The sequence below is a fragment of the Lontra canadensis genome, unplaced genomic scaffold, assembly GCF_010015895.1.
Source record: "Lontra canadensis isolate GAN:19392208 unplaced genomic scaffold, GSC_riverotter_1.0 scaffold9, whole genome shotgun sequence".
NCBI classification, from domain to species: domain Eukaryota; kingdom Metazoa; phylum Chordata; class Mammalia; order Carnivora; family Mustelidae; genus Lontra; species Lontra canadensis.
Window position 1 is genome coordinate 367900 of NW_022631003.1, and position 22226 is coordinate 390125.

Sequence of the window (22226 nt, forward strand, 5' to 3'; positions counted from 1 at the left end):
TGGACTTGGGTTCAGAGTGTGAGGGCTCACAGGACACAGGATATATAAGCACAGGACACCATGGGGACAGTCTTGCTGCTTGCTAGCTTTGTGACCTGGGCAAGTTATTTTATACCTCTGAACTCTGGGTTTCTTAACTATAAAGCTGGAATATAACTTTCCACATCCATATGATGTTTACAAGTAAAATCCTTATAGCTAAATTTTACCCTTCTTTTTACTTTTTTTTTTTTAAGATATTATTTATTTATTTGACAGAGAGAGATCACAAGTAGGCAGAGAGGCAGGCAGAGAGAGAGGAAGGGAAGCAGGCTCCCTGCTGAGCAGAGAGCCTGATGTGGGGCTCCATCCCAGGACCCTGGGATCATGACCTGAGCCGAAGGTAGAGGCTTTAACCCACTGAGCCACCCAGGCGCCCCTTATCCTTCTTTTTAAAGATTTTATTTGAAAGAGAGAGAATGTGCGCATGCACCAGCAGGGGGAGGGACAGAGGGAAAGAGACAAGTAGACACCCTGCTGACACATGGGGCTCAATCCCCAGACCCGGGGATCATGACCTGAGCTGAAGCCAGGCACTTAACAACTGAGTCACCCAAGCACCCCCAATTCTATCATTCTTAAAGCTATCAGGCAATATGTAATTATGTTACTATGCAATGACAATTTTAACAAGATGATCAAATTTTCTGCCAGTTTGCACCTTGTCTAGGACCTAAGGTTTTCTTGTAACTGATACCTGAATGTGCCATACCCAAGTCTCTCAACCGAACAGGGTTGTGCTTTCTTCTAGGATTATGACTAGAGAAACAGGGTCTTCTAAATATGACCATTTTAACTAAATGACCTATGAGGCAGAGAATGGGCTATGCTTGGGCTATTTCCTAACACTTTTCTACAGTTCATCAATAAAACAAAAAAAATTATGTCATCTTTTTTGGAAAGTGGCAAATCAGATGTTACAGGCAACCCTTAATATTATTATAACTATTACAAATTAATGATTATTGGTTATACATTAGCCTTGATGTGTCTCTGTTTGACTCTCAATCTCTCCCTTTTTCAAACTTTCTCCAATTTCTGTTAAAATCCATGACAGCGTTAAGTTTTGTTGCTATAGATTTTAAAAAAGGTTTACACGACACATTTGTTATCAATGCTTTATTGTTGAAAACAAAATTGAAATTCTCTGGCACATAAAACAATTATTTCTACAAAAGGAAAGCCTACAAATCTTGATAATTTATACAAATAACAGTTTCTCAAAAAATAAAACTTTAATTTAGTAAACTTGTCTTGTGCTCTATATTTTTAGCACTGTCTGCAATAATCCACCATAAATCCCTGAGCGGAGACATTTTTTGACCGTGATCTTTAGTTCCCCCCAACCTCCCCCCACGTTGGTCAGTTACTAAGCCCAGCCCTGTAGTGAAAGGTGTCAGGGACATTTACCTATTAAAGATCCATGCATTTTATGACACAGGCCCAATTATTAATGCTACTTGGGAACTGGGTCAAAATGAAGTGCCTCTACTGTGTGCAATCAGCGAACCTATTAAGAACCAAGCGTGTGAAAGGAAGAACATGAACAACAAAAAGACATAAAATGTTAAGACTAGGAAGTCATCATAGGTCAATAACTATTTAAATAAATAAAAATGTTAGACATTGAATTTATCTCTATATCCTTATATTAAATTCCTTATTAATTTACTTACTTTTTTTTTTTAAGCAATTGCCAATGCACTAGAAGATGAAAAATACATTTCAACCCACATTTTTGGTTTGACCACGGGTTTGCTGTTGTTAAATGTTAAATATCATTCTGAAAACACAGTGATTTAGTTATAATTTAACTTTTGGCCCCTTCCATGAAATGTTTATGAAATAATATACACATTAGGAAGGTGTTCTTATTAATGCCATTAACAGACCTTTCTCACTACATCTGCCCTTCTTAAAAAAACACTAATGCCATAGGAACACTACTTTAAATTCTTCATCCCACTTTACTCAGATATGTAGAGAAACATTTAAGATATGGAGAAAACATAAGATGCTGTATTTGTCTGTCCAGTCTCCTTTTAGTGGGGACGCTGACCGATATTTACATGAAGTGTTAAAGGAAAGGAGGAACAGCTAATTTTCAGTTGCAAAGAACTGACTTAATGAATCAAGTTTTGTTTTGTTATTTTGCTATGGTAGAATAATAAATAAATAAATATGCAGGGTACTCTATAGCTACTTTCTCTATGAAGTTGATAATGAACTCTTTTGCAAAGTTAATTTTTAATAGCAAAGTTTCCAAGCCAAAAAAATGTTCGATAAATGTTTTTCTCTACTTCATTTTTACTTGTGTAATGATCACTGAAGTGGTTACTAATAGGTAAAGTAGTAAAATACCAGTATGCTAGTGAAATTAGTGTTCAACTGTGAAAAGCACTTGGCAGAAGACCTAGAAACACACGGGTTGATGCTATACTCTACTATCACTTAAAATAGGTCATTTTTTGATGTTTTATAGGAAGAGCAAAACACAGTAAAAATTACTCCTTAAAAACATCAGCATTGCTGTTTAGGAACCTATTAGAAAGGGATTAGCATTTTATACCAACTCTTTCTAAAATATAAAATCATTGGCAGCCATTATGATACACTTCTTTGCGTAGACTGGATTTTTTTAGTCAGTAACATCTGGGAAGCATGTAGCACCTTCCCTTTTGTCTAACAGCTGCTGATTAGTTATCCAAACTAGATCACTGTTAAGCTCTTTAGATGTAATCCTTATATAAACATGTGCATTAACCAGAAAGAGCCATTTCAAAAGCCTTAGAATTAATACAACGAATTCTCCAAGGCAGTTTGGGGGAATATGTTGGTGACATTAAAATAAAAAATGCCTGCCGACACTTTTAAGGTCTCCCCAACCCGTCCTGCAACACCAGTGTGAAACGTAGTCAGCTCTGCTCAGAACATGAAAAGCAAATGCTGTCCAAAAGAAATGAAGACTGTGACATCCAAATCATAAAATATTATGTGCAATAGTCAGGAAATAACTAGATTCTGACAGATCCTGATGTACTTAAAAAAAAATTTTTTTTTTCCCCCTAAGTTTCAGAAATTGATAAGCAGGCTGTCCGGAAGAGGGAAGACAGCAGCGTCAGGACAACTGGCCAGCTCACTGGGATTCACACCACACTTGAATCATTCCCTATTAACACTTGATCTTAATAGCTTACCGGGGCTGAACAGACCCTCTGACTTCCTCTCACAGTGTTTAAGGAACAAGATAATTTCTAAATTAGCTTTCAAAAATGAGCAAAATTTGTAACTTAGATTCCCTCCCTCCCCCCGCCCCTCCCCCACCCTCCCAATGCCATAAGATCCTGTTTTAAGTGCTCTGGTTTATAGTTCTATGGGTAACAATTACATCCTTCAGGAGGTTTCCAATGTTCCCCTTTTTGGTGTTAACGGCTGTGCTAACAGCGAAGTGAATACTCCCAGAAGTGGCAGTGACCTCAGTGACCTCTGCCCCCGTCTTGAAGTCCATACTAGCTCTTGTCATAGCACTGCTGGGAAGTTCTGTTCATTCATGAAGCCAGCTTCCAAATATGGAGGAGGGCGAGGTACTGCCCTCCAGTGTCAAGTCTTGGAAGTCTTTAAACCTTGCTTCTCCATGATATTCCACAGTTTGCGGAGATTGGACTGCGTGATGACGTCATCTGGCTTGAGCTGCAGAGCCCGGAGGTAGTTGGCCTCAGCCTTTTGTAGCCGGCCATTGAGATGGAGAATAGCCCCCAGGTTCATCAGAGCTGCTGGATACTGGAACCAGAGAGAAGGAGGAAAATGATTAAGAGTCTTGTTTCAAGCTTTCCTTCATGGAAGACAAAAATCTTCATCCACTTATGCAAATGATTCCCTTATGTCTGGAGGCATTTTATGGAAACAATTTAACAATTTATACAAAATAGACCAAGATAACTAGGAAGAAAAAAAAAAAAGTTCTCAAACAGCTGGTATACTTTGTGCTTTAAACAGGGCAGGCAGCTTGAAAAATATTCTTCTTTAATGAGAAAGCATAGGTTACAAATGAAAACCTAGTAACCTAGTCAGACTGTACTTTCCTGAGAAAAAAGGTAAAAGTCCTACATTTTCAGATAAAACTGCGCTTTCCTTTTTCAACTCAATGCCAAGAAAAGTTAAGTTGGAAAACCTGATAAATCTACATCTACCCACTCTTTGTTTCCTCTCCTTAGCAATATCCCAGGCCACTTAGGCAAACATAAGTAAATAAGTTAAAAATCTGTAAAATCTTACTGATGTTTTCAGGGTAAAAACCCTGAAAAAAAATTCAAATGTAACCACTAACATCCTTTCCAAATCTAATACAAGTAGTTTAATGAGACAAAGATCTCCTTTTGAAGTCAATCTTTCAAACTTCTAATGGTGAATGTTTATTATAAATACAGCAAAATAACAACATACCAAAAAAACAGATATAATATAGTACATAAAAATATAACTTCTGTAAGAAAAGTTTTAAATTATTTGCTTAAAAGTAGTTGTGATTCTCCAACACAAAATTTTTTGTAATGTGTGATATTTGCAATACAAAACTATCATATGAAAGGCCAAGTTTAAAATATATATATATATATATATATATATATGTTATGTACCATTAATTTAACACAATGGTCTCCATCCCCAAATTCTCAGACATTCATTAACAACAAAAAAGTCCTTCCCAAAGGAAAAAATACTTTGCTTCCTATCTACAAATAAAGGCTGTTCTGCTCTTGTCTTATTGCTGGAACTTTCTGGCTAACAAAGCAGCTAATATTTTGGCACTTACACAAATGCATATTTCAGATATCAGATAAAACTAAAAATGTTTATGCTAAGATTGTGTTTTCATTCTACAGATGGTGTCAACTATTAATTGTCCTGACAACTCTGTGATGCAGTGTAAAATAATTCACAATTATTTTTACAATTCAGTATTTTCACAAAATGTGTGCATTTTTCAGCTAAATTCAAGTGACTCTACTCTTTACTGTGAAAACCATTATTTCTGAACCAAAAACAATGCTGGGGGCAGGGCTGAATAGCTCAGAATAAACCAACTGTAAAGAGATGATCAGATTTGGATTTTAAGAGGTCTGGATTTGAATTCTTGCTCAACCACCGACTGTGATCTTGGTGAGGTCCGCTATCATATTTTTCCTCCTTTTATTCTGCTTGAGGTATACAGCACATGCATATTTATGATTTTTATGCTATTATACATACTTTACAATTTTTATTTCAATGGCTACCTAATGTCTCTGGATATATAGCAAAATTCTCTCAAGTCCTCAACTACGGGGCATATCTTCAAACTTTTCTACATCCTTTTTTTCTTTTCCAAAAATAATATTGCAAATATAAGCTATGCCTGACCTTCAAAAAACTTTTTGGTCAGGATGACTCCATACTTATCAAGGAAAATACAGATGGTCAATTTCTAATTTTAAGTCCCAGTCCAAATAAACACAGCTCTAAATTATACGTACAATGAAGCTCCACCCTGGGAACCCAAAATAACACCACCTACTCTATCTTCCCAAAAGAACTTTGTTATCATTCTGCCCGTTATTATCTTGAGTTTCTTGATGCCTAGACACATTTCTCAATTATGTTCCCTCACAGAGCTTAGCACAACTATCAATAAACAGCTACTACACTAATGACAAAGTGTGTTCATAGTCTGAATTACTAGAGATGCTAAGTAGATAAAATGTTTAGACTTCCGCTATCCTGAGTGGGAAGAGAGGATATGGGGAGGGCGGACTCCAGTTGGAGACCATTCCTGGCTAACCAGAAATAGAAGAGATCCAGGGACGGGGGCTGCGAGAAACCAGATGGCTCTGTGGGGTAGTCATTATTTCTTGAATCATTTTTGTTATCAAAGTATCCGTGCCTCACTATAATTACAATTCAAGGGATTATTAAAAACAGTCAAAAGTCACAGAGTCACAATGCCTTGCTTCCAGTGCCTGCTCTGCCCCAGTACCGTGTGCACTCAAACAAGTTGAGTGAATACTTGAGACCTCAGCTTCTTCCAGAAACGGGATGATAACAGTACTCGCTTTGCAGAATTGCTGCTGAGATTACATGAGAATACAATATTATGGACTTTTCCCTCTTCTCCTCTTGTCTCCTTATCATCTCAAAAACACAAAGCCGAAACTCCTGCCAGTGACCACGGAAAGCCAATGCTATGGATCTGTGGCCTAGCTCTACCACCCTTCCCAGCTCCGTGGCCTTTCTCAGGCTAAAGCTGGAAGGGAGAGATGTGAATACACGTGGTGAAGAAGGCCCAGCCACAGAAATAGGCTTTACTACTGTTACTAACTCACAGCCAGGGTGCTTCTGTCCCTGGAACACTTTGAAGACACCCCCCCTACCATCAAATGATGAAAAGGGAAAGCTGAATATCATTCTAAAAAAAGCACAATTAGGAAGTTTGTCATCAAAATGAGTTCTGAATGCGAATTATAATAGCATTTTTGGAATAACTTCAATTTTGCATTATCCACCCTAGCATGTTATTCATTAAATAAAAATAATCAAAAATTGACATTAGGAAGTTAAACAGAGCCCATAAAAGTTTACATATACTCATTGTGCTCCTTAAAGAGTAAAAACCCAAATAAACTAAAAATGTACACATTTAAGAACATAATATTTTTAAGCAGCTAGTGATTTCTATGTTTAGATAATAACATTTTGGTTTGAATATATCTATCTTACTAGAATAAAAAAGATTTTTATTTTAAAAACCTACAAACACCTATCATTATGCAATGCTTTTAAAACATCACTATAGGGACACCTGAGCGGCTCAGTCAGTTAAGCATCTGCCTTCGGATCCAATCCTGATCTCAGAGTCCTGGGGCTAAGCCCCGCATGGGGATCCCTGCTTGTCAGGGAGCCTACTTCTCCCTCTGCCTGCTGCTTGCCCTGCTTGTGTTCTCTTTCTCTTCGACAAATAAATAAATAAATAAAATCTTAAAAAAATAAAATGAAACATCATGATAGCTTCTTGCTTGAGTGAGTGGAAACTGAGGGAAACTGCATGTATGCCCAAACGTGATCCAAGTAACAGGTTCCACTGCCTTAGATAACAGCTTGGAAGTGTCAACAGTAATTTTGACATAAACAGTTTCATGTGTTTGTTAAAAATTTACAAGTAAAACTAGATATAGGTTACTTTTTGTTATATGGTTGTTTTCTTTCTTCAAAGACAAGGCATCCCAGCAGTGACCAGCAGTAGCTTACTGGATGTCCAAGGGACGAATGCCTGTAGGTCTTCTGGCCTTGCCTCTAGTTCAGGGAGAAGCCTCAGCATCCCCTGGGAGTTTGGCAGAAATGCAGAATTTCAGGTACCAACTAGCAAATCAGAATCTGAACTTTAAAAAGATCCCCAGGTGTTTTGTACACTCATCACACTTTGAGAAGCAGTGTTCTAGAGGTTATTTCCTGATCTTAGGTCATATTACTGTCCAACTTCCAAGTTTCATACGGGAGGATGAAGTCACTTACAGAACAAAAAATATCAGATCAAATGTCTTTTCTCCCATAAGTGAATTCTTTTGATCATGCCATTATTTAAAGTAGTAAATGTTCAAGTGAAACTTTATTAACAGAAGCTGTAAGTGACTAAATAGTAATAGACAGGAGGGGGCATAAAAAGCCTTTTGATAACCAAGTAGGAGCACATATAAGTTTGTGAACAGAATTAAAGACTCTGTAGCCACATAACTGAAAGGCAAGAGGTCCAGGTGACTGGCTGTCTGATGACACACTGGTGTCGTTTCTCTCTGCCTGCTGTGACTCATGGGCTGAGGAACAGAAACCCAACCACAATGGCTGATGTCTTCCCTCTCACACATCTTTTATTAAAGACAGCTGATGAAATTTTCAGCATGTTAAAAAAGACAGTCAGCAGCTTGCAACCCAGTAAAATGGAGCTTGTGGCTCCGTACAACAAATGATACTGTCTCCCACTTCACAGACTAGAAAGGAGAACCAGACCTTTCTTATTTCCCTGAAAAAGACAGATGCTTTACATCAAAAGGGCTGACTGGTAGCCATACCGAGGCAGCAGATGACGGCTTTTTCAAGTCTCTGGGGAATTATGACTTTATGGTTACTTGACTGTGGTCTTTGGCTTATTTCTCCAACATTAGAGAAAATAAGCAAAATTCAAGGAATAGGTGTATAATGGGGTGGGGCAGAGCAAAGGCAAGATTATGCAGGTCTGATTCTAGTCTAACACCTCCCAAGGAATTCAGGTGAGCTCACAAGCTATCCCGAGCACATGGGATTAGTAGACAGAGTTATTTTCCTGATCTTTGCCTATTATGTAGTCTTGGACACATTTCTATAGAGGAGGAATAGTAAAACCATATGGGCGATTAGGATTGGGCACTCATGTTTCCACTGAGAACAGGACTAAAATGGACGACTTTAAAGAGAGAATTTGGGTAGAACCTAAAAAATGGAAAAGAGCTTAGTTGAGATAGTCTGATAAGGCAGGAGTTGGAAATCTACACTACAATTGGGTCTTTTTTTTTTTAAAGATTTTATTTATTTATTTGACAGACAGAAATCACAATTAGGCAGAGAGGCAGGCAGAAAGAGAGGAAGGGAAGCAGGCTCCCCACTGAGCAGAGAGCCTGATGTGGGGCTTGATCCCAGGACCCTGGGATCATGACCTGAGCCAAAGGCAGAGGCTTTAACCCACTGAGCCACCCAGGCACCTCAACAATTAGGTCTTCTTATCCCATAAGGGCCTGTGAACCACTTCCCTTTGGCGAGGGTAAATCTAAGTCAATAGGCAACAGAAGCTTTGAAAAAGATGAAGATAGAAATATTTGACCCATATTTCTAATTTTATAAATCTGCTTATTTCCATTCAGAGTGTTGCTGAATTCATCGATATCGTCGTATATTTACTATTTTATGAACTAGATAACTTTTGAGGAGGAATTTCTGAGGTTAGCCTTATCCAGCTACTAATGAATACACTAAATTTGGGGGGTGTTTTCAAGATAACCACCTTTAACTTCTGAATATAATCTGCAAACTTAAATGACTTTTCCAGGCTGTTCTTAATGGATTCTCTTTTTCAAATAGTTACTAACTTAACGAAGGCTACATACTATCACTCAACTGTATTCATTCAGTTGAAATTGCTTAACCAACTGAATTTATTGACACAGTAACTGTACCATGATGCTTAAAAAGTAATGGTATAAACTTTAAAAAAAATATTCATGAAAAAGAGTATTTACACATAATTTTAAAGGATTTCTTTCTATTTATTGTGCCTTGTACAGGTAGATATTTAGTAAGTAATTACTGAATTAAAGATTATCAGTCAGGCTTATGAAGAAAAAGTATCAAAGTTTTGATAACTTATTCCCGCTCTGCTCCAATATCATTCCTCCTCCTCTGTCTCACTGGCATGTTTAACAGTCAATGCCAAAGTAGAAACCTGAATAAATTATCCTTGATTCCTTGCCTTTCTTTATATACACATATATATGTACATCCAATTGTTAAATCTTGACTTTACCCAATTATCTCCCTTCAATTTGTCTTCTAATTCTTCTTGGTCCCTCTCTCCCTACTTGTTTTAAGCCTTAATCACCATTTCTTAGATTATTTAAATAAAATTATTTTGAGAAAGAAGAATAACAAGTGAATGGGTAGTTGAACAGATTAACAGGTGACAGATTAAATTAATGAATGAACACATGAGTAAAGCCATGTGCAGAGTTTTTACTATAAATATTATAAGTATACAAACAAAAGCTTCAGAGAGTACAAGAAAAACTGTACTTGCCTAACAAATGAAACTTTATAAAGATAACACAAACCCCCAAATATCTCTTGCTATCATACTACTGAACTCACCCCCATTCTCCCAAGAAAACCACCATCCTGAAGTTGGTTATCATTCCAATAAACTTCACACTTTTATTTATTTTTTGTACCCATAATAAATGTACAATCTTCTATAAGTTTTGATTTCATAAATTTGTCATCATCCATCATGAGATGTCATCCCGCCAAGCACACATAAGAAACCTGGATTTTTTGCTCATCATTTTGTTTTTCCGATTTATCCATGTTGATATATGTAAGGTTTAGTTCATTCATTCCATTGAATGACTACCCATTCTCTTAAGGATGAACTTAGAGATTCTTTAAAAGACTGCCATCCATATTCTTGTGGCTGTCTCTATACATACTTATTGGGAGAGTTTTGAAGACTGGACCTGCTGGATCACAGAGGATCTGCAACTTTGGCAGATGTTACCAAATTCTTCTTCAGTATGGTTGTAACAAATGCGTCAGCATCAACATGTAACAGGGGTTCCTTTATTCTATCATCCTCAATGATACTTGACATTGACTCTTTAATTTTTGCAAATTGAAAATGGTAACATAGGATCTTATTCTGTGTTTGACTTCTTTTCCCCGATTACTACAAAGGCCAATAACATTTTTGTGTTTATTAACTTTTCCCTTTTTCTTTTCAGTGGTCCACCTGTTCTTTAACAATTAGACGGAATTTACCCAGGCTGAAGTTTTAAATGGATTTTCACTGTTTTTCAAATAGTTAGTGAATAACTTAACAAAGGCTACATTCTATCATTCAGCTGTATCCATACAGTTGAAATTGCTTACCCAGTTGAATTTACTGGAGCAATATGGGTTGGCACCTACACGGTGGTATTTGAAAGGGAATTACACAGAGCTCCCACCACCTCAAAACAGCCCCAGACAGGACTGTCTGGTCTAGTGTTTTCCTGGTCACTTTCCCAAGACAGACAATCTGATAAGCGCAGTTTCTAAGATGAAAAATCTGTTATGCACAAAATGGAAAATCCTCGATAGAGGTGCACTTTCATGTAGGTGGGAAGAGGACAGAAATCTGGGCAGTAGAGAAGAGCCACAGGATCCACAAAGATGTCTCGCAGCAATGCTAGGGAATCTTGGATGACGACATGTGGGTGAAGGCTGGCATCTCCTAGTTAGCCCCATACAGAACTGACTTTTCTTTATGGCCTGTTTCTCTGTCTTTATGTTCTTTCTGGCTTCCTTATTAGTTATTTTTCTTAGGGACAAGAAAATTTAAAGCAAACAGTGTGCTTCGTATTCTCCCTCTCTTTATCACCCTCCATTTTTATTGCCACTGTCTCCTATATATCATCTCATCTGTTCCTAAATTCTGTCAGTCTCCTTTTGTCCTTCCATCTTCAATTCTTGCTTTGCCCCAATCTATCTCCCACTAGACCATTTGTCTTTTTTAAACACAAGTGGGGTTTCAGAGGGTCAACCTGTGCCTACAGCAAAGAATTCACACTCTTCAGCTCAGTGCTAAGAAACCGATTACTACATGGCACCCAAAAGAAGCCCTCAATATACCCACTGAGTGAGCCGTGTGAAACATCTATTTCTGCCATGTGCAATTTTGGGCATCATTTTTTATCAGACTGCTTCCCTGACAAAGCCCTTCTTCCATTTTCTTTCCAGCCAACTTCTCATTTAAAAAAAAAAAAAGTTTAACAATCTCTTATTCATAGCTTACTTCTCTATGTTCCCCTAGTACTGTCTACATACATTAATTGCAACACTTACCACAATGAATTATATCTACTTGTTAAAAGCATCTGTCTTCTTTGCTGGAGAGTGAAACAGACAGTGAATTTATTTTAACTGTCTTTATAGTGCTAGTGCCAGGCTCTGGCATATAAAAGAAATTCTCAATGAATGCTTGCTGAAAGAAGAAAAAAAAAATTGATTTAGCAGAAAGAGCTGACCTAGAAAAGGTGAATTCTAGCCCGATCTCAAAGTAACTTAATAAACATTTATTAAGCTCCTACTATATGTCAAGGTTGCTGTCAGACTCTAGAAAAGTGTCAAACAAGAACAGTATTTTTTTAGCCTGTATAGAGTCTTAGCTAACTTTAAGTGCACATTTGGCATTTATCACAAACCGTTTATGCCCCTCAAATTTATGAGGTCCATGTAACTGTTATCCATTCATTGTTCTACGTATTGTTCTAAGCACTACAGGAGACTTCACAGATGGAGTCACTGCCCTCAAGATGTTTACAGTCCAGAGCATGGATACAAATTTTTCTTCTACAGAGAGGAATCAGACATGTCTAGAAGGGTGAGCTGTGGAGGAGAGGGGAGATTACTTCCTTATGGCTCTGAGGCTATTAGACAAGATGAATTGTCAGGTTGCTTCTAGTCTTTGATTCTTCCAAAATGAGAATGGCATACAAACTTTTGAAATTGGTTGTCACGTCAAAATCAACTTGTTACTTTTTAGAAGTGTTTTCAGCGAACCGCTGAGAACAGAGCCAACAATGGACAGAAGCCCTAATAGAGAAGAGTCTGTATTTCAATTAGTTCGGAGATTAAGATGTCAACAGTGAGAGCCATGCTGTAACCTTTCTGAGACCAAATCAAAATGGGCCAAAAAAATCATATTAAAGAATGAAATAATGATACAGTAAACTAAAAGATCTGCTACAAAATTCTGTGATAAGACAAAAAATCCACATGTACTGCTATAGTCTCAATTCAGAAATGACAGTTCTTTGTAGTCATAGTTTGACTACAATCATATTTTGAATAAAGTATCTCTGCAAAAAGATTTACCAAACTGTACACATAGCAAGGGAAAACAACATGGGAGATTTATCAATGGCAAGGCAAATTCTGACAGATAATAGAAATGATTCATTGTGATTCTCAGTTTCAACACAGTATTTGCGTTTTTGAAATAGCTTTGAATAAAATAAAAAAAGGTACAGGTAATAAGCAAGACACAATGCTGTATTAAGGGACAAGTTTCAGTATCTCAGTGACACATTTTATCCTGTGTGCTCAATCCTTCTCTCCTACATCTGCCCCATCCCAGCGGGTGTTGCAAGAATGTTCATTTAACTTTTATGATGGATGTGATTGCCACAATGTGGAGTGCTATTCATTTCTATGGCAATCAAAATGCCAAAAGCTGTGGTTTGGGGGATAGCAAACAGTGACTGTAATAGAGTCATTTCAAAGGTGGTAGTTACTGCTAACAGAATTTAAAGTGCACATACTAAATTAAGACTGTAACTCAGAAATTATTCTTCACTGGAGATGATTCTATTTCAAAGATAGGTTTTCCTGATGTCCTTAATTTCCTAAGAACATCTCTCACATGATCCAAATGGGAAGCTTGGATTTCAGGCCATCTAAGTGTCACTCATGGCTTTTATAAAAGGCAATCAGTATGCTATTTATCTTGATTGGCAATAAGCACGTAGTTCATTTGAAGTAAAACTATAAATAAAAGTTCTACGTAAGTAAGAAAACATATGACTTAAACTGCATGCAGATTAGAAGAATGAAAATAAGTAGAATTTAGTGAAGGTTAAAAACCTTAAAGGGATAAAATCTGGGAAAGAATCTGCACAACAGGCAAAATCTATCTGAAAAACACCAAGAGCCGTCTTTGCCCTTACCTACAACATCTTCTTTTCCTTCTCTTTGAACCAAATTCCTTGTCTGTTTCCAAATGTGATTTAAGCAACATAATTCACTCTACACTTGATTCATTTCTTTTTGGTATGAAGGGGAGGGAAGAACACGTGCATGCTTTCTCAATCATAACGGTATTACGCAGAAGGATTTCCAGCTGTATGGGCCATCCACATGTGTATGTGTGAAGCATGAGTTTGAATATATCTAATAAAATGATGCTCATTCCAAGGAGTTGAAACATGTCCCTGGGGTAATTATGTTGTTATTAAAATGTATCTCAGAGATATGCTGGAAGTTGAGATTTGAGTTTACAATGCTTAAGAACTTAATTGTCATGGGAGAGAAAGGCTGAGAAAAACATTTTTTCTTTTTTTCCTTTTTTCTTTTTTCGGAGGGACTGGCTTTTTTGCCATGCAAATGGATCATCTGATTTTTTAATTTAATTTAATTTAATTTTTTAAAAACACAATGCAGCAAGAGCTATAGACATACTACAATTGGGTGTTGAGTTTAAGAAGTTGATGGGCACTGGGTGTTACATGCAACTGATGAACTACTGAACTCTACATCTGAAACTAATGATGTTCTGTATGTTAGCTAATTGAATTTAAATACAAAGAAGGGACATACTACATTGACAAAATCCAAGTTACAACTGGGGTAAAGATTCAACAGATGCCATGATAATCAAATTCAGGAAAATGTTTTTAACCTATGTATGTATCACTTCTCCAGCTGACTTCTATGTTTGTCAATCAACAGATGTGATCAGATGGAAGTCAACTGAGAGATTCCACTTTGCATATTGTTGAAATGACAAATTCCTGAATAGGCCTTATTGAAAATAATCATTAAAAAAAAAACATGGAAATGAGCATGTCAGAGACCTCAAAACAGTAGATTAAATGAAATTTAGAGTAGGCATACATGCTTTAAAGATGAGTAAGACATTTTTTTCCTTTGACAAAGCAGATAGAGTGAAGAAGCAGGATTCATTCAAGGGTGACAGTGTCACTCAAATCAATCACATTTCAACATGGCATTAGAAGGCAGCAACTGTCCACCCACAGAATGAATATGAAGAAATATGTTTCACAAAGAGAAGTGACCATAAGCTTCACACACAGCAAGTGGAAAGTTTTGTTAACACTCTCAGTTAGGATGACCAGATCAAACATAACAAGCAGGGGTAAAGCAATTCCTACAGAAACTATAAATCTTTCCAGGGACTAAAAATAAAATGTAAACACACTGCCTGATGCCTGGCATTCTATTTGCACTTTTATAGGACCAAGACTTTGTTGATACATGCTTGGAAAAATAGTGATGCAAGGTCTTCACACATCATTTCAAAAAATATTCCATCAGGACACACCAATCAAGGTGAAACCATGCTGACTCCAAGCCAATACACTTGCCAAAGTGTCACATTTGCTGAAAATGTAAAAATAAACATTTCTTGTGGGTATCTAAACTCATGGCAAATCAAGACAGGTTGAGTGGCAGAACTTCTGCCTTTCACACACTATAACCTCACGTAGTACCCTCAAGATCTCCACATTCAATCACAAATTTTGCCTTTATTTTTGAAATGTTCATACCCAAAATTGCTACATTCAGACTGTATCAATCATCTCATTTCGAGCCTGTATAGTTAGCACATTTTTATATCTTCAAGATGGTTTTAAAGATGGGCTTGATGACATTTTTCTGCATAATAGCTTCCTAAATTGTATATGATATGATTTTGTATTGCCTTTACCTACTCTACCAATGTCTTATCTTTTCTCTGAGAAACTCTATTTTTTAAAATGCTACATCCTTATTTTCTTGCCTTCCTTCCTTGTTCTATTCAGTTAATATAAAACAAAGAACCAAGCAAATAACAAGCAGTCAATAAGGCAATCACACAGATCCAGAGTCCAACCAATTGCTGGCCTCAGATATATTTACTGGATACTTATTTATTCTTATGCCACAAATAATAACCCAAATGAGACTTGAAGAAGGAAGAACAAGATAAAATATTTTGAACCCAATGACTGATACTCATATGCTAACTCTGATTTCTTTTAGACTTATCTTCCATACTGAGCTAGGGAACCAAAATGATTATGTGATACATGCCAACTATATTTATAAAAATCACACAGTAATACATTTTTACCTCCTCAAAAAAACATCATTTTGCATTGGTAATACAACAACCTTGAATAGTGATCTGATATTTAACTACAGAAGAACTTAGCTACATATCTCTTCTACCAGGGATTCATGTTGAACAAGTAAAATACAAAGGTCTTTTCTAGAAGTACAAGAAAGGCACAGCTTTTTAATTCTTCCATATAAGAAACCAGAAGCAATATCTTTTTCTTTATTACAAGTTAGTTATTCTTAAAACAAATTCTCTTATTAATACTTAGCTAACTAATTAAGTTGTAAGCCATTTATCTCATAAATGTTTAATGTCCATTACATATAGTAATTAAATCCAATTTCGGTATCTTGAAATGGCTCACAGAAATTAAGCTATGCTCTAATGCCTATAATTTAACACTTCTATTTACTTCAGTCAAAGACAGAAGTTGGAAGAACTTTGTTAACTTCTTTGGTTCATCTGAGAGAAGTAGGAATGAAATGGTAATTGTAAAGTCAATATTCTTAGGAAATTGAGTCCAGGATGCTATGGAATATGATCATTTATAGCGGCCATGTGGAAAATCAGTCTCCAACAGAGCAGCAGGAGTACCTTTGGCTAATCTATAGGTCTGTTTAATTCCAGAACCTGGGGAACAATGGGAAGCCAGAAAGTATGTATGGCCATCCCATGAAAAGGGGAATGGATGTATGAAGCTATCTCTTACTAAATAAATGGGATTTAGGGAAGATGAAAAAATTATTTTTAACAAAGAAATAATAATGAAGAATTTAATGAGACAGTCATGAATGGACCTTTTGCAGGCTGCATATGGTTAAAATGCTATCTTAGAATCCTTGAAACTATAACTTCTAAAATAACTGAGTTCTTCAACTATCTCATCCCTTATAGCCAACTTTATTTCTTTTTTAAATATAATTTTTTTCATTCATTCAAAATCTAATTTTTGAGCACCTACTTTGGGAATTCAGCAGTACACAAAACAGTTAAAAATCCTGTGCTTCACGGAGCTTATTTCTTATTTTAAGACACAGATAATAAACACAAAAATATAAGCAAAATATATAGTATATTATATTGTGATACATGAAAGGATAAAAAATACAGCAAGTACAAGGTTGAAGAAAGGTATGTAAGGAGGCTGGTCAACAAACCATAGCCTGGGAGTCATATCCAGCCCAGCCCTTTTACTCAAGAGGAAGAATAATACATCACAGCACATGAAAATTATATAAAACTCTAATATCAATGCTCATAAATAACGTTTTAATGGAAAATAGCCACATTTAATCATGTACATATTGTTTACAGCTGCTTTCATGCTACAAAAGCACAACCGAGGAGCTGCAATGGAGACATACAGCCACAAAACCCAAACTATTTACCGCCTGGTCCACTGCAATAAAAGCTTGCTGAACCCTCATATACAATATTAAATAAGATGATTTCTAAAGGTCTTAAGAGAAGACGGCATTTGAGTGTAGAACTAAGGAAGGCAAGGGAGTAAACAGCACAAGAAGTGATATGGTCTGCCAAGCTTTGAATGCTGTTTTGAAAGCAGACTAATGAAGGAGTTGACTGCAGTATTATAGATCAACAGTGATGTCGAGGTCTTTGACAAGGATAGCTGCAGTGGAAGTTGGCCTGTGCAATTAGAAGAATGAAACAATTTGCTGCAACGGGAAAGACCATGGGACAAGAAGGCATGGGAAGATCATGAGTTCAATTCTGAACTAGTAGCTTGGCGGGGCTCTCTACAAGTACAGATACTAAGTAAACACTGGGTAGATTAGTCTGGAGTCCGAAGAAGAGATCTCAGCTGGAGATTTAAATTTGGGAGCCATCAGTATATCAATGCTATTTAAAGCCGTGAGAGGGGATGAGATTCTGAGAAAGTGATGATACAGAGAATAACAGGTCAAGAAAAAAGAAAAAAAAATCAAGGTCAAGAGATTGGATGGCTGGGAAAGAATAAGCCAGGGGGATGAAGGTTAAGAGGAACCAGAGCTAAGAATCTGGAAACCAAGTGAAGAAAGTGTTTCAAGGAGGAATGAGTAATCATCTGTGTCAAATGCTACTGATAGGACAAGTAAAATTAGAACTGAGAACAAATGGATTTAATGTTGTTGAGTGCTGTTCCAGTAACTTTGACAAGAACAGCTTTGGTGACATCATTGGAGAAAAAGCCTGCCTGGAGTAGGTCCAAATGAAAATGGAAAGTTATACTATAAAGGGAAGGAGGAAAACAGAGTGGTAGCTAGAGGCATAAATTGGTTTGAGAGGCTTTTTGTTTTTCAATTTGGGGAGAGATAACATCATGTTTAAATGCTGATGGGATATTTAAGCAGAAAGGAGAAATTTTTTAAGTACTTTTTTTTTTCAGTACTTTTTTTTTTTTAAAAGATTTTATTTATTTATTTGACAGAGATCACAAGTAGGCAGAGAGGCAGGCAGAGAGAGAGGAGGAAGCAGGCTCCCCGTAGAGCAGAGAGTCTGATGCAGGGCTCGATCCCAGGACCCTGAGATCATGACCTGAGTCAAAGGCAGAGGCTTAAACCCACTGAGCCACCCAGGCGCCCCAGGAGAAATTTTTTAATACAGGAGAGACAGTGAAAGACAGGGAGAGTGACAGAGAGGCAAGTAACTGTAGGACTCTTGTCCTTCGATAGTTAAGGACAGAGGCATCTAGTGAAGAAATGAAGAGGCTGATTTAAGCTAGAAGTAGAGATAGTTTATGACAGTAGGAAGAAAGGTATCATTTAAAGGCACAAATGCAAATGGATGGTTAGATGGGGGGATGGAGGTTTGTGAAAGTTCTGATTACTTCTGCATTCTCGATGAAAAAGGATGCAAAGCTGTCAGTTGAGTGGGATGATGAGGAAAAAGATGTTGGAAATCTTAGATGCGAGAGTAGAATACGAAGTTATCTAGAAAACTATCAAGACAGAATGGACTAGATAATAACATGACTGCCACCCAGCACTGAAGACTCACTTGAGGCCAGTGATACTGAACTTTATAGTGAGTTGTGTTTTTCTCTAGCTATGTTTAGCTTCAAGAAGCAGACATAGAGCAGGGAGAGAGGGATGTAGCCAGGTGTCGATTTGGTCAAGGATGATGAGACAAAAAGAAGCAAAGGAATGATTACCATGACCGATCTTGGAGTTTATTTAAATAAGAAGGTATGTGAGGCATAATGTGGTCAAGGACATTGAAACAACGGTGATTTAATGGATTGTAGATCCTGGCTATGGGCTGAAGCATTTGGGATGTTCGTGCCACAGCTGGAGGTGATACTCAGGTCGTGGGATGTTTGAATGAAATCGTTGAGTTATAGAAAACAACAACCAAGCAAGAGGGCTCCCTTAGGAGACCAAAGTTGGTAAAGTATTTCAAGACTCGTAAAGTGATAGGTGATGCGGGCAAAGGAGGGATACATGGGAGTTTTATGGGGATTAGATTCTAGGCATGGTGGACGACCTGTGAGAACTGGACCTTTTGGGGTGATTAAGATGATCTTGACTATAGCAAGGAGAAAACAATACAACAGCTTTTTAAAACAAATACTAGTGAAAATAGGCTTTAGTTAGGATAACTGTTTTAGTGAAGTTAGGTTTCTTAAAGATATGGATAAATAAGATGTGGGATATACATACAATGGAATATTACACAGCCATAAAAAATAAAATCTTGCCATTTGCAATGACATGGATGGAACCAGAGGGTACTGCGCTAAGTGAAATAACTCAATCAGAGAAACGGAATTATCATATGATCTCACTGATATGTGGAATTTAAGAAAAAAACAGAGGAACACAGGGAAAGAGAGGAAAAAATAAAACAAGAAAAATAAAAGATATTCTCCATTTGTTAACAACTAACTTTATGCATTAAAGTAGCTATTATTTAAGAAAGATTCACTTTCACCAAGAAAGCAAGTAAGGCACCAAAACATGTCCCAAGATGTTTCTAATTTTGTTATTAGATTGTTCTAGGAGCTTTGCAGTTCATGTTTTATCATCTTATTTTTCCTTGTACTTCAATAGCTAGCTAAAAGCAATACTGATCACATTTTTATTTGGTGTCAAACTCAATAGCATTTAATAGATGAAAAATAAATGTTTATGTTAAGTAAATTAAAAGAACCATGGATTTAACATGATAACCAGTAGTATTATTTTATAGTTACAAACTAACTTCAGTATTCAGTGTGGTGATTCAAACAGTGATTATCTCTTGTGGGGAGAGACAAGGGGATGAGATAGGGAAGAAGCACGGAGGTAGATGGAAGTTATTGGCGATGGTTATTTTCAGAGTTCCAAGGAGTGTTCCATGATGTTCACAAGCACAAATTTCATTGTTTATTATTATGCATCTTTACTTACATAATATGTTACTATATCCTATGTGTTTAGATATTAAATTTGAAATGTATTGTAATACCATGCCTCTGTTGGGCTCCCCCATTGGCATAAGCCAAAAAAAAGTCCCATACACCCAGGGAAAAATTTCCCTTCTGCCATATATCTTTGGCCAAAGTCAAGTGGGGATAGGTGAATAAGATGAGGCATCATCCTAGGCCCCAACATGAAACACACAAAAATCATCAGTCATTAGATTATATAACATTCATTCATTCAGACTTATATCCATGTTTGCTGTTTTATTTGCTTGCTGCTCCTTCTTGTATCTTAGCTTCTCCTTTTGGAATTTCTATTCTTCCTAAAGCAGAAGCTTTTAGAAAATGTTTCTTTAGTAAAAGATTATTGATGGTAATATTTTTCAATTTTTGATTATATAATGTGTCTTTTGACATTGTTGAAAAATATTCTCAGATGCTAAGAGAGTATTACAGAAATTTTCTTTTAACATCCTTTTTTTTTTTTTTAAGATTTTATTTATTTATTTGACAGCAAGAGACAGAGCAGGAGGGGAGTATAGAGGGGAGAGGGAAAAGCACACACCACCTTGCACAGGAACCCGATGTGGGGCTAGATCCCAGGAGCCGGGGACAATGACCTGAGCTGAAGGCAGATGCTTAACCATCTGAACCACCCAGCTGCCCCTTCTTTTAACATCGTAAAGAGATTATTTCACTATCTTGTGTCTTTCAGGGTTGTGTTAATTTTATGTGTTCTTGTTTAAATTAGCATTCCTTCATATGTAAGTTTTCTTTCTGGTTGCTTTTAGGTTATAATCTTGCCTCTGGTTCCCTATAATATACAATGCTGAGCCTGGATACAGATTTCTATTTGTTTCTTCAATTTGGGATATATTATATCATCCTAGAAAATTCTGGGATATTCACTATTCTGTTCTCAATGTCTGCGTTCTGAAGAGAAATACCTATTCTCATTGTATTCTCCAGTTTTCTTAACTTCTCCTTCATATTCCTCATTTTTCTTTTCCACATGGCATTCTAGGTAATTTGCTCGCATGTATCAATTTCATTAATATTCTCATTTGTCATTATAACCTTTGAGCTTTGATTTCAAGAACTCAAGACCACTCTTCTGTTTATTTCTTAACTATGTCATACAGAGCTATTCCGTATTCTGTTTCTGACATTTCAGCATCTGTAGTCTTTGAAGGTCATGGTGGTTACTTCCTTTTTGTTTTCTTTAACTAATTAATTGTTTGGTCTTAATCTGAGGAGTCCAGAAAGCCTGAATTGGGGATGCTTTTCTCCAGAGAGGATGTGCATCTACAAATAGAGAATCTGACCAACCTAATACCGCCACATTCCGCCTTGAAGGTCCTGATTCAATTATAAGCTCTGTTTTACCGCACTGTTTGCAGGCACAGATTCATTAACCAGAAGGCAAGGCTGCTAAGGGGCTCCAAGCTCAGGATAACCCTGCTCCTACAGGTGACTTGCCATGCAGAATCCCAAAGTCCAGTTCAGAGTTTTCTTTCTTTCCTTCTTTTCTTTCTTTGTTTTGTTCCTCATCCCCATTCCCTCCTTGGAAGAGTAGTTCTTACCTCTTCCTTGAAAGCCCAACAGCATTTCAGAAGGAAAAATATTATTCTATCCTCTACCTGGGGAGAGAATTTCTATGGTCTGCTATGCTGACAAGAAGTAAGGTCTTTGTGATTATAAAAGTCATTGAAATTTTGACAGTTTTAAGAACTGACTTCAAAATTCAAGAGCATACAAATGAAGAGCTGGTCAACAACAATTACATAGTCTGTATCCTGTATGTAACATCAGTCTAAATTACAGGGGAAGGAAAGTGGATCTTGCTCTTAGAATGTTTTCAAATTCAAGGGAAGGGAGGCAGTGGCAAATACAGATAAGCAACATCAACAAAACCATACAGAGAAACACTTTGGACATCCTCCTGGAATGTTACTCACTTTTGGCAGGACTCTACTCTGTTTAGCTTAGAATCGAGAACCACGACACAACCCCCAGTTTATTTATCAAAAGTATGTAGTTCTTTAAAAAAAGTACATAGAGCTTTTCTTATAA

At 36.8% G+C, this 22226-nt stretch overlaps 1 protein-coding gene across 1 annotated transcript in view; it reads right to left on the bottom strand.

Moving 5' to 3' along the window:
- Positions 1–1143: 1143 nt before the first annotated feature.
- The window catches only part of TMTC2 (transmembrane O-mannosyltransferase targeting cadherins 2), a 422846-nt gene continuing 401763 nt past the window's right edge, over positions 1144–22226 (bottom strand). The window contains exon 12 of the mRNA XM_032854661.1: positions 1144–3819. Within this exon, the coding sequence (XP_032710552.1) occupies positions 3640–3819 (180 nt within the window). The 3' untranslated portion in view covers positions 1144–3639. The remainder of the gene's footprint in view (positions 3820–22226) is intronic.